The following is a 14,808-nucleotide window of genomic DNA, read 5'->3' on the forward strand; positions in this document are numbered from 1 at the left end:
GGTCCAAAACACACTTGTACATGGCCACCCCTCTCCCACTCGTTCCATGGGCTCCGACCTTAAGGCCCATACACTGGGCGATTTTGAGCTGAAAGCAGCTCACTTTTGGTGTGTAGAGGTGCTTTCAGCTCATAGCCGCCCAGTGTGTATGCCCCGGCGATGAGCGCTGATGCACGCTCCTGCTTAATCGCAGGCGGACGCCGTTCATCTGCTGGTATCACCAGTAGATGAACAGTGGGGTGAGCGGCTTTCCATAGCGTCCTGCTATGGAAATCCGTTCACCCCCACTGACATCGCTGGGCAGGGGGGAAAATAGCTAAATGTGTATGCACTGACCGATTTTCAGCCCAGCGATGTCAGCGATCATCGCTGTGCGTACATGCTGGACAAAAACGCTCCGTGTGTATGCACCTTTAGAAACAAGCAAATAGTGGGATGCTGGCTGGGTGCAGTTTATTCCTGGTTGTGTTTTACATTCCTCAGCTTAGGCGCTTCAGGTGTATCCCAAACATAAACTTGTCAGTTGCTTAAGGATAGGCACATTTAGTATTTCTAGATGCAAGGAATAAAGCAGAGTCAAGTGGGGCATCAAGACAGTGGGCTCAGGTGAAATTTTGAACTTAAAGTAGTACTGGAATGTGGCAATGACTAGGTCACGTGACAGTAGATTGGTCAGTTGGGATATAGTTATCGTATAGGGCAGTGTTTCCCAACCTCAGTCCTCAAGGCACACTAACAGTCCTGGTTTTAGTGATATCCAGGCTTGAACACAGGTGACTTAATTAGTACCTCAGTTATTTTGATTTAACCATCTGTGCTGAAGCCTGGATAACACTAAAACCAGCACTGTTGGTGTGCCTTGAGGACCGCGGTTGGGAATGCCTGGTATAGGGTATAGTAGAGGCCGAAAAACATACCAAGAGAAGATGTGTATAATGAGAATACTGTGTCAGAAGGATGAAAATGAAAACTTGTGAGATTGAAGGAGAGAATGTGTCAGAGATGGAGAAGAGTTTTATAGGAAGCAAGTAGTGAATTTGGAGGGAACAGAGTTGTTAACCTTTATCAGTCACTCCCACAGCATTGCATGTTTTGTAAGAGTAGCCATTTGGCAACAATATCGATAGTGTTATTAAGACCAATAGCGTGAACGATAATAAGGTGATGTTGAAAGTTTTTGTAAGGTTGCAGCTGAGATTTCAAAAGATAGCTGTAATCGGTTTCTGTGCTATGTAAATGTGATTCCGGCTTGTTTTTCATGGCTTAACATTTTTCTTTGTTCTTAATAGTATTATGTAGTTGATAGTTTGAAGACATTATGCTTATTTGGGTCAACAATGGGAATATTCCTTTATTAAAACATATTGCATAATCTCCTTGTTTGGGAGACCAACTAGCTTCTCATTTGATCATTTGATGTAAACCATTATAAATCTGCATGCTGTCTTGAGGTTAACCACATTAAATCACCCTTTAAATCCTTTAGCATAGTGATGCTAATAGTTTGCTTTTGAGAAACAAACCAATGATCCTGTATTAAAATCTATCCTTTTTGTTTCTAACCCCTTGAGGTATCATTCAGAGAGATGAATCGCCAATGGAGACAGAGATTGTAGGATTGAGGCAAAGCAGAAGCCAGTGCTTACAGCGTGGGGATTTTGAGTTGTCTGATGCCTTCTACTTCTCTAAAAAAGGGTTTGAAGCTATTGTGGAAGATGAGGTAACCCAGAGGTTCTCATCAGAAGAGCTCATATCGTGGAATCTTCTAACTAGAACAAACTACAACTTTCAATATCTCAGCTTCCGGGTCACCGTTATTTGGGTGCTTGGCGTGTTTGTTCGTTACTGCATCCTCCTACCTCTGCGGTAAGAAGATGTTTTATAGCCGCCTTTTTTTTTCTTTCCTCCACACCATGTCATTTGAAGGAAAACAAATTAAATAGCTGAAATAGTCCATTATAAACCGTTTTGAGAATGTTGTTATTTAATGATCTAGGGCAGTGGTTCTCGGTCCTTAAGTACCCCCAACAGTTCATGTTTTCCATGTCTCCTCACAAGATTGCAAGTGAAATAATTTGCTCCACCTGTGGGTCTTTTATAATGTGTAGGTGGGTAATGAATCCACCTCTTCATCTGCTAGGTGACCTGGAAAACATGAACTGTTGGGGGTACTTGAGGACCGAGGTTGAGACCCACTGATCTAGGGAACCCATATTGCTGTAATGATGAAAGATGTAGCTTGCTTGCTAGAAGGGTAGCTTGCTCACCGTTTTGAGACTATTTATACCTATAAACTTTTACCAATAATATACATTTGTAGTTGGTAGAAGAGAGTTTGTAGTCTAGTTTTGTCATTAAGGTAAGTAGCATAGAGTTGCTTTGGGATCGGTCACCTTCAATTGTTCTCACTACTGGCAGTGAAAAAATTGTACTTTGCTGGTGGCCTTAATCGTGAGTGAAGTGGCTACAGTAAAATGTTACCTCATTCACCTTTGTGCCCACTGAAATAACAGAAGTCAAGCTTGATAGCCAGATGAACTGCCAATCAGTCGAATGAAGGTACCAGCACCACTAGAGAGACCTCCACCATAGCAAATCTGGAGTTCCATCAAGCACACAGCCAAAGGCCAAAGTCAGGAAGTGTTTCATTTAATGAGTCGGGCTTATAAGCATCTAAGTCTGGATCTACAGGACAGTTAAAATAATGCTTTGAGTAAAGTATAAGATGCACCAGTGCTGGGAGAAACATTGCTAAAACTGGAATACTCTGAGGCCTAACTATAATTGTATTATGAGACTAAGGGGCCTATTCATTATCGAGTGCCAGTTGCAGCAGTAGATACAAAAGTACAGGAGCAATTCAGCATTGCTCTGGCTGTGGGACTACTATCCCACAATACTTAACACTAACATTTGTACTGCTAATTACTTGTAGTAAAAAGTTTACACTGTCGGCAAAGTAAGTGCACATGTGTGAAATGTTTACTCATGTGCATAGACAGGAGATCCCACTTCACACTCTGGAACTCCTTCCAATTGTAAGGAGCAGGCCATCGGAAACTAAAGCAATCTGAAGATTGTGTTCATTCCTGTAAGATAACTGTAATTTAATACTTTTTTTTAATTAATTGTGCTATGTTATAAATAGGTTGTTTCGGTACTTCCCATGGTGCCTACAAGCATAGAATGGCTGGGCAGTGCTATTAATTTGGATGCAGGCACAGTAGGAGCGACCTAGAACATCATCCAATGCAAGTGTGTGTGTGTGTGTGTACAGGGGAGAAAGGTCATACCAAGCACCCAGAGGCGCAGTAGTGCAGCTGTGGGAACAAAGGAGTAAGTAATGTGCTAGTAATTGGCCACTTCCCATTCAGTTCTCTACAGCTTTCACCCCCCCTGCGCCTCTGGAGCCTTAGCCTCCCCTTGCGCCTCTCAGCCCCCCTTGCATGTCTGCCGCCTCAGCCCCCCCTTGCTTGTCTGCGCCTCAGCCCCCCCCCCAGCCCCTCTTGCGTGTCTGCCGCCTCGACCCCCCTTGCGTGTCTGCCGCCTCGACCCCCCTTGCGTGTCTGCCGCCTCGACCCCCCTTGCGTGTCTGCCGCCTCGACCCCCCTTGCGTGTCTGCCGCCTCGGCCCCCCTTGCGTGTCTGCCGCCTCGGCCCCCCTTGCTGCCTCCTGCAGCCCACAAACACTAACCTTCCTTTGTGGCTTCTGAATGCCCCTCTTAGCATTTTAGCCACTTTCCCTGTCAGCACTGTGGTGCGTGTTACGTCGGTAAAAATAAAAAATATGTTTTGTACCAGGTGCCAGCAATCGACAGTGGTTATCCAGAAACTACAGATATTGTAGCGCCACCTATAACTGCTGCCTGTGCCGTGATCAGAAGGGCACAGGCAGCAGTTATAGATGGATTTATTTGTGCCCTGCTGACATCTGGCCACTGCTTCCATTGCCTCTTGGAGTTCCGCCACTATGTGGTACTTTTAACTACTACAATTTCTATCAATTATATTAACTTCTGGACTGTTCTAATAAATGTAAAATATTGACAATAATTAACCTCTGAACCAGCTTATTATATCCAGATACTGCCCATGAGTAATGCCATATACTATGAGAATGAAAATACAGTATGTGGTAACCATACAGGCTAAGTGTAATCTTTTTATAGTTGTGATACAGCTGTACATGGATATATATATATGGATATATATATATATATATTTCTCTAACGTCCTAGTGGATGCTGGGAACTCCGTAAGGACCATGGGGAATAGCGGGCTCCGAAGGAGGCTGGGCACTCTAGAAAGATTTAGGACTACCTGGTGTGCACTGGCTCCTCCCACTATGACCCTCCTCCAAGCCTCAGTTAGAGGTTGGATGCACACTAGGGGCTCTCCTGAGCCCTTAGAAAGAAAGTATAATTTTAGGTTTTTTATTTTCAGTGAGACCTGCTGGCAACAGGCTCACTGCAGCGAGGGACTAAGGGGAGAAGAAGCGAACTCGCCTGCTTGCAGCCGGATTGGGCTTCTTAGGCTACTGGACACCATTAGCTCCAGAGGGATCGACCGCAGGCCCAGTCCTTGGTGTTCGGTCCCGGAGCCGCGCCGCCGTCCCCCTTACAGAGCCAGAAGCAAGAAGAGGTCCGGAAAAACGGCGGCAGAAGACATCAGTCTTCACCAAGGTAGCGCACAGCACTGCAGCTGTGCGCCATTGCTCCTCATGCACACTTCACACTCCGGTCACTGAGGGTGCAGGGCGCTTGGGGGGGGGGGCGCCCTGAGCTGCAATAAAAACACCTTGGCTGGCAAAAATACCACAATATATAGCCCTAGAGGCTATATATGTGGTAAATTCCCCTGCCAGAATCCAGAAAAAAGCGGGAGAATAGGCCGCGGAAAAGGGGCGGAGCTATCTCCCTCAGACACACTGGCGCCATTTCTCCTTCACAGATCCGCTGGAAGGAAGCTCCCTGGCTCTCCCCTGCAGTCTACACTTCAGAACAGGGTAAAAACAGAGAGGGGGGGGCACTAAATTTGGGCGCAATACATATATAATATAAAAAGCAGCTATAGGGGACATAACTTAGTTAGTCCCTGCATTATATAGCGCTCTGGTGTGTGCTGGCATACTCTCACTCTGTCCCCCCAAAGGGCTTTTGTGGGTCCTGTCCTCATTCGGAGCATTCCTTGTGTGTGTGCGGTGTGTCGGTACGGCTGTGTCGACATGTTTGATGAGGATAATGATGTGGAGGCGGAGCAGATGCCTTTAGAAGGGATGTCACCCCCTGCGGGGCAGACACCGGAGTGGATGGGCTTATGGAAAGTAATGAGTGCACGTATAGACTCCTTATATAAGAAAATCGACGACATGCCAAATGTGGGACAGCCGACTTCTCAGCTCGTGCCTGCCCAGGCGTCGCATGGGTCGTCAGGGGCTCTAAAACGCCCGCTACCTCAAGCAGACCCAGATGTCGACACGGATACTGACACCAGTGTCGACGACGATGAGTCAAACCTGATGCCCACTAAGGCCATTCACTGTATGATTGAGGCAATGAAAGAGGTGTTAAACATTTCTGATATAACTACTGGTACCACTAAAAAGGGTATTATGTTTGGAGAGAAAAAACTACCCGTAGTTTCTCTAACGTCCTAAGTGGATGCTGGGGACTCCGAAAGGACCATGGGGAATAGCGGCTCCGCAGGAGACTGGGCACATCTAAAGAAAGCTTTAGGACTATCTGGTGTGCACTGGCTCCTCCCCCTATGACCCTCCTCCAAGCCTCAGTTAGATCTCTGTGCCCGAACGAGAAGGGTGCACACTAGGGGCTCTCCTGAGCTTCTTAGTGAAAGTTTTAGTTTAGGTTTTTTATTTTCAGTGAGACCTGCTGGCAACAGGCTCACTGCATCGAGGGACTAAGGGGAGAAGAAGCGAACTCACCTGCGTGCAGAGTGGATTGGGCTTCTTAGGCTACTGGACATTAGCTCCAGAGGGACGATCACAGGCCCAGCTTGGATGGGTCCCAGAGCCGCGCCGCCGGCCCCCTTACAGAGCCAGAAGGCAGAAGAGGTCCGGAAAATCGGCGGCAGAAGACGTCCTGTCTTCAACAAGGTAGCGCACAGCACTGCAGCTGTGCGCCATTGCTCTCAGCACACTTCACACTTCGGTCACTGAGGGTGCAGGGCGCTGGGGGGGAGCGCCCTGAGACGCAATAAAAACACCTTAGATGGCAAAAAAATGCATCACATATAGCTCCTGGGCTATATGGATGCATTTAACCCCTGCCAGAATACATAGAAAAACAGGAGATAAGGCCGCCGATAAGGGGGCGGAGCCTATCTCCTCAGCACACTGGCGCCATTTTCCCTCACAGCTCCGTTGGAGGGAAGCTCCCTGGCTCTCCCCTGCAGTCACTACACTACAGAAAGGGTTAAAAAAGAGAGGGGGGCACTAATTAGGCGCAGTATTAACTATACAGCAGCTATAAAGGGAAAAACACTTATATAAGGTTATCCCTGTATATATATAGCTCTCTGGTGTGTGCTGGCAAACTCTCCCTCTGTCTCCCCAAAGGGCTAGTGGGGTCCTGTCCTCTATCAGAGCATTCCCTGTGTGTGTGCTGTATGTTGGTACTTTTGTGTCGACATGTATGAGGAGAAAAATAATGTGGAGACGGAGCAGATTGCCTGTAATAGTGATGTCACCCCCTAGGGGGTCGACACCTGAGTGGATGAACTGTTGAAAGAAATTACGTGACAGTGTCAGCTCTGTATAAAAGACAGTGGTTGACATGAGACAGCCGGCTACTCAGCTCGTGCCTGTCCAGACGTCTCATAGGCCGTCAGGGGCTCTAAAGCGCCCGTTACCTCAGATGGCAGATATAGACGCCGACACGGATACTGACTCCAGTGTCGACGGTGAAGAGACAAATGTGACTTCCAGTAGGGCCACAAGTTACATGATTGAGGCAATGAAAAATGTTTTACACATTTCTGATAATACGAGTACCACCAAAAAGGGGTATTATGTTCGGTGAGGAAAAACTACCTGTAGTTTTCCTGAATCTGAGAAATCAAATGAGGTGTGTGATGATGCGTGGGTTTCCCCCGATAACAACTGATAATTTCTAAAATGTTATTGGCATTATATCCTTTCCCGCCAGAGGTTAGGGTGCGTTGGGAAACACCCCCTAGGGTGGATAAAGCGCTCACACGCTTGTAAGGGCTCTACCCTCGCCTGAGATGGCCGCCCTTAAGGATCCTGCTGATAGAAAGCAGGAGGGTATCCTAAAAGGTATTTACACACATACTGGTGTTATACTGCGACCAGCAATCGCCTCAGCCTGGATGTGCAGTGCTGGATTGGCGTGGTCGGATTCCCTGACTGAAAATATTGATACCCTAGATAGGGACAGTATATTTTTGCCTATAGAGCATTTAAAAGATGCATTTCTATATATGCGTGATGCACAGCGGAATATTTGCCGACTGGCATCAAGTCTAAGTGCGTTGTCCATTTCTACCAGTAGAGGGTTATGGACACGTCAGTGGTCAGGTGATGCGTATTCCAAACGGTATTTGGAAGTATTGCTTTATTAAGGGGAGGAGTTATTTGGGGTCGGTCTTTCAGACCTGGTGGCCACGGCAACAGCTGGGAAATCCACGTTTGTACCCCAGGTCGCCTCTCAACATGAGAAGACGCCGTATTATCAGGCGCAGTCTTTTCGTGGACAAGCGGGCAAAAGGTTCCTCATTTCTGCCCCGTGACAGAGGGAGAGGAAAAAGGCTGCAGAAATCAGCCAGTTCCCAGGAACAGAAACCCTCTCCCGCCTCTGCCAAGCCCTCAGTATACGCGGGGGCTTTACAAGCAGAATCAGGCACGGTGGGGGGGCCTGTCTCAATGAATTTTAGCGCGCAATGGGCTCACTCGCAAGTAGACCCCTGGATCCTTCAGGTGATATCTCAGGGGTACAAATTAGAATTCGAGACGTCTCCCCCTCGCCATTTCCTAAAGTCGGCTTTACCGATGTCCCCTTCTGACAGGGAGACAGTTTTGGAAGCCATTCACAAGCTGTATTCCCAGCAGGTGATAATCAAGATACCCCTCCTGCAACAGGGAACGGGGTATTATTCCACACTGTTGTGGTACCGAAGCCGGACGGCTCGGTGAGACCGATTCTAAATCTAAAATCTTTGAACACTTACATACAGAGGTTCAAATTCAAGATTGAGTCACTCAGAGCAGTGATTGCGAACCTGGAAGAAGGGGACTACATGATGTCTCGGGACATCAAGGATGCTTACCTTCATGTCAAAATTTACCCTTCTCACCAAGGGTACCTCAGGTTTATGGTACAGAACTGTCACTATCAGTTCAGACGCTGCCGTATGGATGGTCCACGGCACCCCGGGTCTTTACCAAGGTAATGGCCGAAATTATGATATTCCTTCGAAGGAAGGGAATTTTAGTTATCCCTTATTTGGACAATTCCCTGATAAGGGTAAGATCCAGGGAACAGTTGGAGGTCGGTGTAGCACTATCTCAGGTAGTGTTGCGGAAGCACGATTGGATTTTCAATATTCCAAAATCGCAGCTGGTTCCGACGACGTGTCTTCTGTTCCTAGGGATGATCCTGGACACAGTCCAGAAAAAGGTGTTTCTCCCGGAGGAGAAAGCCAGGGAGTTATCCGAGCTAGTCAGGAACCTCCTAAAACCAAGCCAAGTCTCAGTGCATCAGTGCACAAGGGTTCTGGGTAAAAGGGTGGCTTCCTACGAAGCAATCCCATTCGACAGATTCCACGCAAGAACTTTCCAGTGGGACCTGCTGGACAAATGGTCCGGGTCGCATCTTCAGATGCATCAGCGGATAACCCTGTCACCAAGGACAAGGGTGTCCCTCCTGTGGTGGTTGCAGAGTGCTCATCTTCCAGAGGGCCGCAGATTAGGCATTCAGGACTGGGTCCTGGTGACCACAGATGCCAGCCTGCGAGGCTGGAGAGCAGTCACACAGGAAAGGAATATCCAGGGCTTATGGTCAAGCCTGGAGACATCACTTCACATAAATATCCTGAAGCTAAGGGACATTTACAATGCTCTAAGCTTAGCAAGACCTCTGCTTCAAGGTCAGCCGGTGTTGATCCAGTAGGACAACATCACGGCAGTCACCCACGTAAACAGACAGGGTGACACAAGAAGCAGGAGGGCAATGGCAGAAGCTGCAAGGATTCTTCGCTGGGCGGAAAATCATGTGATAGCACTGTCAGCAGTATTCATTCCGGGAGTGGACAACTGGGAAGCAGACTTCCTCAGCACGACCTCCACCCGGGAGAGTGGGGACTTCACCCAGAAGTCTTCCACATGATTATAAACCGTTGGGAAAAACTCGACAGGTATTGCGCCAGGTCAAGGGACCCTCAGGCAATAGCTGTAGACGCTCTGGTAACACCGTGGGTGTACCAGTCAGTGTATGTGTTCCCTCCTCTGCCTCTCATACCCAAGGTACTGAGATTGATAAGATGGAGAGGAGTAAGCACTATATTCGTGGCTCCGGATTGGCCAAGAAGGACTTGGTAACCGGAACTTCAAGAGATGCTCACGGAGCATCCGTGGCCTCTACCTCTAAGAAGGGACCTGCTCCAGCAAGGACCCTGTCTGTTCCAGGACTTACCGCGACTGCGTTTGACGGCATGGCGGTTTTGAACGCCGGATCCTGAAGGAAAAAAGGCATTCCGGATGAAGTCATCCCTATCCTGATCAAAGCCAGGAATGATGTAACCGCAAAACATTATCACCGCATTTGGCGAAAATATGTTGCGTGGTGCGAGGCCAGTAAGGCCCGACGGAGGAAATTCAACTTGGTCGATTCCTACATTTCCTGCAAACAGGAGTGTCTATGGGCCTGAAATTAGGGTCCATTAAGGTTCAAATTTCGGCCCTGTCAATTTTCTTCCAAAAAGAACTAGCTTCAGTCCCTGAAGTTCAGACGTTTGTAAAAGGGGTACTGCATATACAGCCTCCTTTTTGTGCCTCCAGTGGCACTTTGGGATCTCAATGTAGTTTTTGGGGTTCCAAAAGTCACATTGGTTTGAACCACTTAAATCTGTGGAGTTAAGATATCTCACATGGAAAGTGGTCATGCTGTTGGCCCTGGCCTGGGCCAGGCGCGTGTCAGAATTGGCGGCTTTATCCTGTAAAAGCCCTTATCTGATTTTCCATTCGGACAGGGCGGAATTGAGGACTCGTCCTCAGTTTCTCCCTAAGGTGGTTTCAGCGTTTTCACCTGAACCAACATATTGTGGTGCCTGCGGCTACTAGGGACTTGGAGGACTCCAAGTTGCTAGACGTTGTCAGGGCCCTGAAAATATATGTTTCCAGGACGGCTGGAGTCAGAAAAACTGACTCGCTGTTTATCCTGTATGCACCCAACAAGCTGGGTGCTCCTGCTTCTAAGCAGACTATTGCTCGTTGGATTTGTAGTACAATTCAGCTTGCACATTCTGTGGCAGGCCGGCCACAGCCAAAAAATCTGTAAATGCCCACTCCAAAAGGAAGGGGGCTCATCTTGGGCGGCTGCCCGAGGGGTCTCGGCTTTACAACTTTGCCGAGCAGCTACTTGGTCAGGAGCAAATACGTTTGTAAAATTCTACAAAATTGATACCCTGGCTGAGGAGGACCTGGAGTTCTCTCATTGGTGCTGCAGAGTCATCCGCACTCTCCCGCCCGTTTGGGAGCTTTGGTATAATCCCCATGGTCCTTTCGGAGTCCCCAGCATCCACTTAGGACGTTAGAGAAAATAAGAATTTACTTACCGATAATTCTATTTCTCGTAGTCCGTAGTGGATGCTGGGCGCCCATCCCAAGTGCGGATTGTCTGCAATACTGGTACATAGTTATTGTTACCAAAAAATCGGGTTATTGCTGTAGTGAGCCATATTTTCTAGAGGCTCCTCTGTTATCATGCTGTTAACTGGGTTCAGATCACAAGTTGTACGGTGTGATTGGTGTGGCTGGTATGAGTCTTACCCGGGATTCAAAATCCTTCCTTATTGTGTACGCTCGTCCGGGCACAGTATCCTAACTGAGGCTTGGAGGAGGGTCATAGGGGGAGGAGCCAGTGCACACCAGATAGTCCTAAAGCTTTCTTTAGATGTGCCCAGTCTCCTGCGGAGCCGCTATTCCCCATGGTCCTTTCGGAGTCCCCAGCATCCACTACGGACTACGAGAAATAGAATTATCGGTAAGTAAATTCTTATTTTTTCCCCCATCAGATGAATTAAATGAAGTGTGTGAAGAAGCGTGGGCTTTCCTTGATAAAAAATTGGTAATTCCTAAGAAGGTACTAATGGCGTTCCCTTTCCCGCCAGAGGATAGGTCACGTTGGGAAACACCCCCTAGAGTGGATAAAGAGCTCACACGTTTGTCTAAAAAGGTGGCACTACCGTCTCCGGATACGGCCGCCCTCAAGGAACCTGCTGATAGAAAGCAGGAGGCGATCCTGAAGTCTGTATATACACACACAGGCATTATACTTAGGCCAGCTATTGCGTCAGCTTGGATGTGCAGTGCTGCCGCTGCGTGGTCAGATAAACTGTCAGAAAATATTGACACATTAGACAGAGACACGATCCTCTTAACCATAGACCATATAAAAGACTCAGTCTTATATATGAGAGATGCACAAAGGGAAATCTGCCGATTGGCATCTAAAGTAAGTGCATTGTCCATTTCTGCTAGGAGAGGCTTATGGACTCGCCAGTGGACAGGAGATGCAGATTCAAAAAAGCACATGGAAGTGTTACCATATAAGGGTGAGGAATTATTTGGGGATGGTCTCTCGGACCTAGTTTCCACAGCAACGTCTGGGAAGTCAGCATTTTTACCCCATGTCCCCTCACAGCCTAAGAAGGCGCCGTTTTATCAGGTTCAGTCCTTTCGGACCCAGAAAAACAGGCGTGGAAAAGGCGGGTCCTTTCTGTCCAGAGGCAGAGGTAGGGGAAAAAGACTGCAACAAACAGCAGGTTCCCAGGAGCAAAAGTCCTCCCCCGCTTCTTCTTCCAAGTCCGCCGCATGACGGTGGGGCTCCACAGGCGGAGCCAGGTACGGTGGGGGGCCGCCTCAAGAATTTCAGCGATCAGTGGGCTCGCTCACAGGTGGATCCCTGGATCCTTCAAATAGTATCTCAGGGGTACAAACTGGAATTCGAGGCGTCTCCACCCCACCGGTTCCTAAAATCTGCCTTGCCGATTGCTCCCTCAGACAGGGAGGCTGTGCTAGCGGCAATTCACAAGCTGTATTCCCAGCAGGTGATAATCAAGGTACCCCTACTTCAACAAGGCCGGGGTTACTATTCCACACTATTTGTGGTACCGAAACCGGACGGTTCGGTGAGACCCATTTTAAATTTGAAATACTTGAACACATACATAAAAAAATTCAAGTTCAAGATGGAATCGCTCAGGGCGGTTATTGCGAGCCTGGACGAGGGGGTTTACATGGTATCCCTGGACATCAAGGATGCTTACTTGCATGTCCCCATTTACCATCCTCACCAGGAGTACCTCAGATTTGTGGTACAGGATTGCCATTACCAATTCCAGACGCTGCCGTTTGGACTGTCCACGGCACCGAGGGTATTTACCAAGGTGATGGCGGAAATGATGGTACTCCTTCGAAAAAAGGGAGTTTTAATTATCCCGTACTTGGACGATCTCCTAATAAAAGCGAGGTCCAAGGAACAGTTGTTGGTGGGAGTAGCACTATCTCAGGAGGTGCTGCACCAGCACGGCTGGATTCTGAATATCCCAAAGTCACAGCTGGTTCCGACGACACGACTACTGTTCCTGGGTATGATTCTGGATACAGTCCAGAAAAAAAGTGTTTCTCCCGGAGGAGAAAGCCAGGGAGTTGTCATCTCTAGTCAGAGACCTCCTGAAACCAAAACAGGTATCAGTGCATCGCTGCACGCGGGTCCTGGGAAAGATGGTGGCTTCTTACGAAGCAATTCCCTTCGGCAGGTTCCATGCCAGAATCTTTCAGTGGGACCTGTTGGACCAGTGGTCCGGATCGCATCTTCAGATGCATCGCTTGATAACCCTGTCTCCAAGAACCAGGGTGTCGCTACTGTGGTGGCTGCAGAGTGCCCATCTTCTAGAGGGCCGCAGGTTCGGCATACAGGACTGGGTCCTGGTGACCACGGATGCCAGCCTTCGAGGCTGGGGGGCAGTCACACAGGGAAGAAACCTCCAAGGACTATGGTCGAGTCAGGAGACTTCCCTTCACATAAATATTCTGGAACTAAGGGCCATCTACAATGCCCTAAGTCAAGCAAAATCCCTGCTCCTACACCAGCCGGTGCTGATCCAGTCAGACAACATCACGGCAGTCGCCCATGTAAATCGACAGGGCGGCACAAGAAGCAGGATGGCGATGGCGGAAGCCACAAGAATTCTCCGATGGGCGGAGAATCATGTACTAGCACTGTCAGCAGTGTTCATTCCGGGAGTGGACAACTGGGAAGCAGACTTCCTCAGCAGACACGACCTCCACCCGGGAGAGTGGGGACTTCATCCAGAAGTCTTCCAGATGCTGGTAAACCGTTGGGAAAAACCACAGGTGGACATGATGGCGTCCCGCCTCAACAAAAATTTAAAAAGATATTACGCCAGGTCAAGGGACCCTCAGGCGATAGCTGTGGACGCTCTAGTGACACCGTGGGTGTACCAGTCGGTTTATGTGTTCCCTCCTCTGCCTCTCATACCAAAGGTATTGAGAATAATAAGAAAGCGAGGAGTAAACACCACTCTCGTGGTTCCGGATTGGCCAAGACGAGCGTGGTACCCGGAACTTCAAGAGATGCTCTCAGAGGACCCGTGGCCTTTACCGCTCAGACAGGACCTGCTACAACAGGGGCCCTGTCTGTTCCAAGACTTACCGCGGCTGCGTTTGACGGCATGGCGGTTGAACACCGGATCCTAAAGGAAAAGGGTATTCCGGAAGAAGTCATTCCTACGCTTATTAAGGCCAGGAAAGATGTTACGGCAAAGCATTATCACCGCATATGGCGGAAATATGTTGCATGGTGCGAGGCCAAAAAGGCCCCAACAGAGGAATTTCAACTAGGTCGATTTCTGCATTTCCTGCAAGCAGGAGTGAATATGGGCCTAAAACTAGGCTCCATTAAAGTACAGATCTCGGCTCTGTCGATTTTCTTTCAAAAAGAACTAGCTTCAGTACCTGAAGTTCAGACATTTGTGAAAGGAGTGCTGCATATTCAGCCCCCATTTGTGCCTCCTGTGGCACCTTGGGATCTCAACGTGATGTTGAGTTTCTTAAAATCACATTGGTTTGAGCCACTAAAAACCGTGGATCTGAAATATCTCACGTGGAAAGTGGTCATGTTATTTGCCTTGGCTTCAGCCAGGCGAGTGTCAGAATTGGCGGCTTTATCATGTAAAAGCCCTTATCTGATTTTCCATATGGATAGGGCAGAATTGAGGACTCGTCCCCAGTTTCTCCCTAAGGTGGTGTCAGCGTTTCACCTGAACCAGCCTATTGTGGTGCCTGCGGCTACTAAGGATTTGGAGGACTCCAAGTTGCTAGACGTTGTCAGGGCCCTGAAAATATATGTTTCCAGGACGGCTGGAGTCAGAAAATCTGACTCGCTGTTTATCCTGTATTCACCCAACAAGCTGGGTGCTCCTGCTTCTAAGCAGTCTATTGCTCGCTGGATTTGTAGTACAATTCAGCTTGCACATTCTGTGGCAGGCATGCCACAGCCAAAATCTGTAAATGCCCATTCCACAAGGAGGG

The 14,808-nt window shown here is 48.4% G+C and overlaps 1 protein-coding gene across 1 annotated transcript in view; it reads left to right on the forward strand.

Moving 5' to 3' along the window:
* GPAT3 (glycerol-3-phosphate acyltransferase 3) overlaps positions 1 to 14,808 on the forward strand; it is a 183,711-nt gene that overhangs the window by 128,632 nt on the left and 40,271 nt on the right. The window contains exon 3 of the mRNA XM_063955910.1: positions 1,572 to 1,866. Within this exon, the coding sequence (XP_063811980.1) occupies positions 1,572 to 1,866 (295 nt within the window). The remainder of the gene's footprint in view (positions 1 to 1,571; positions 1,867 to 14,808) is intronic.

This window comes from Pseudophryne corroboree, chromosome 1, assembly GCF_028390025.1.
Source record: "Pseudophryne corroboree isolate aPseCor3 chromosome 1, aPseCor3.hap2, whole genome shotgun sequence".
Lineage (NCBI taxonomy): Eukaryota > Metazoa > Chordata > Amphibia > Anura > Myobatrachidae > Pseudophryne > Pseudophryne corroboree.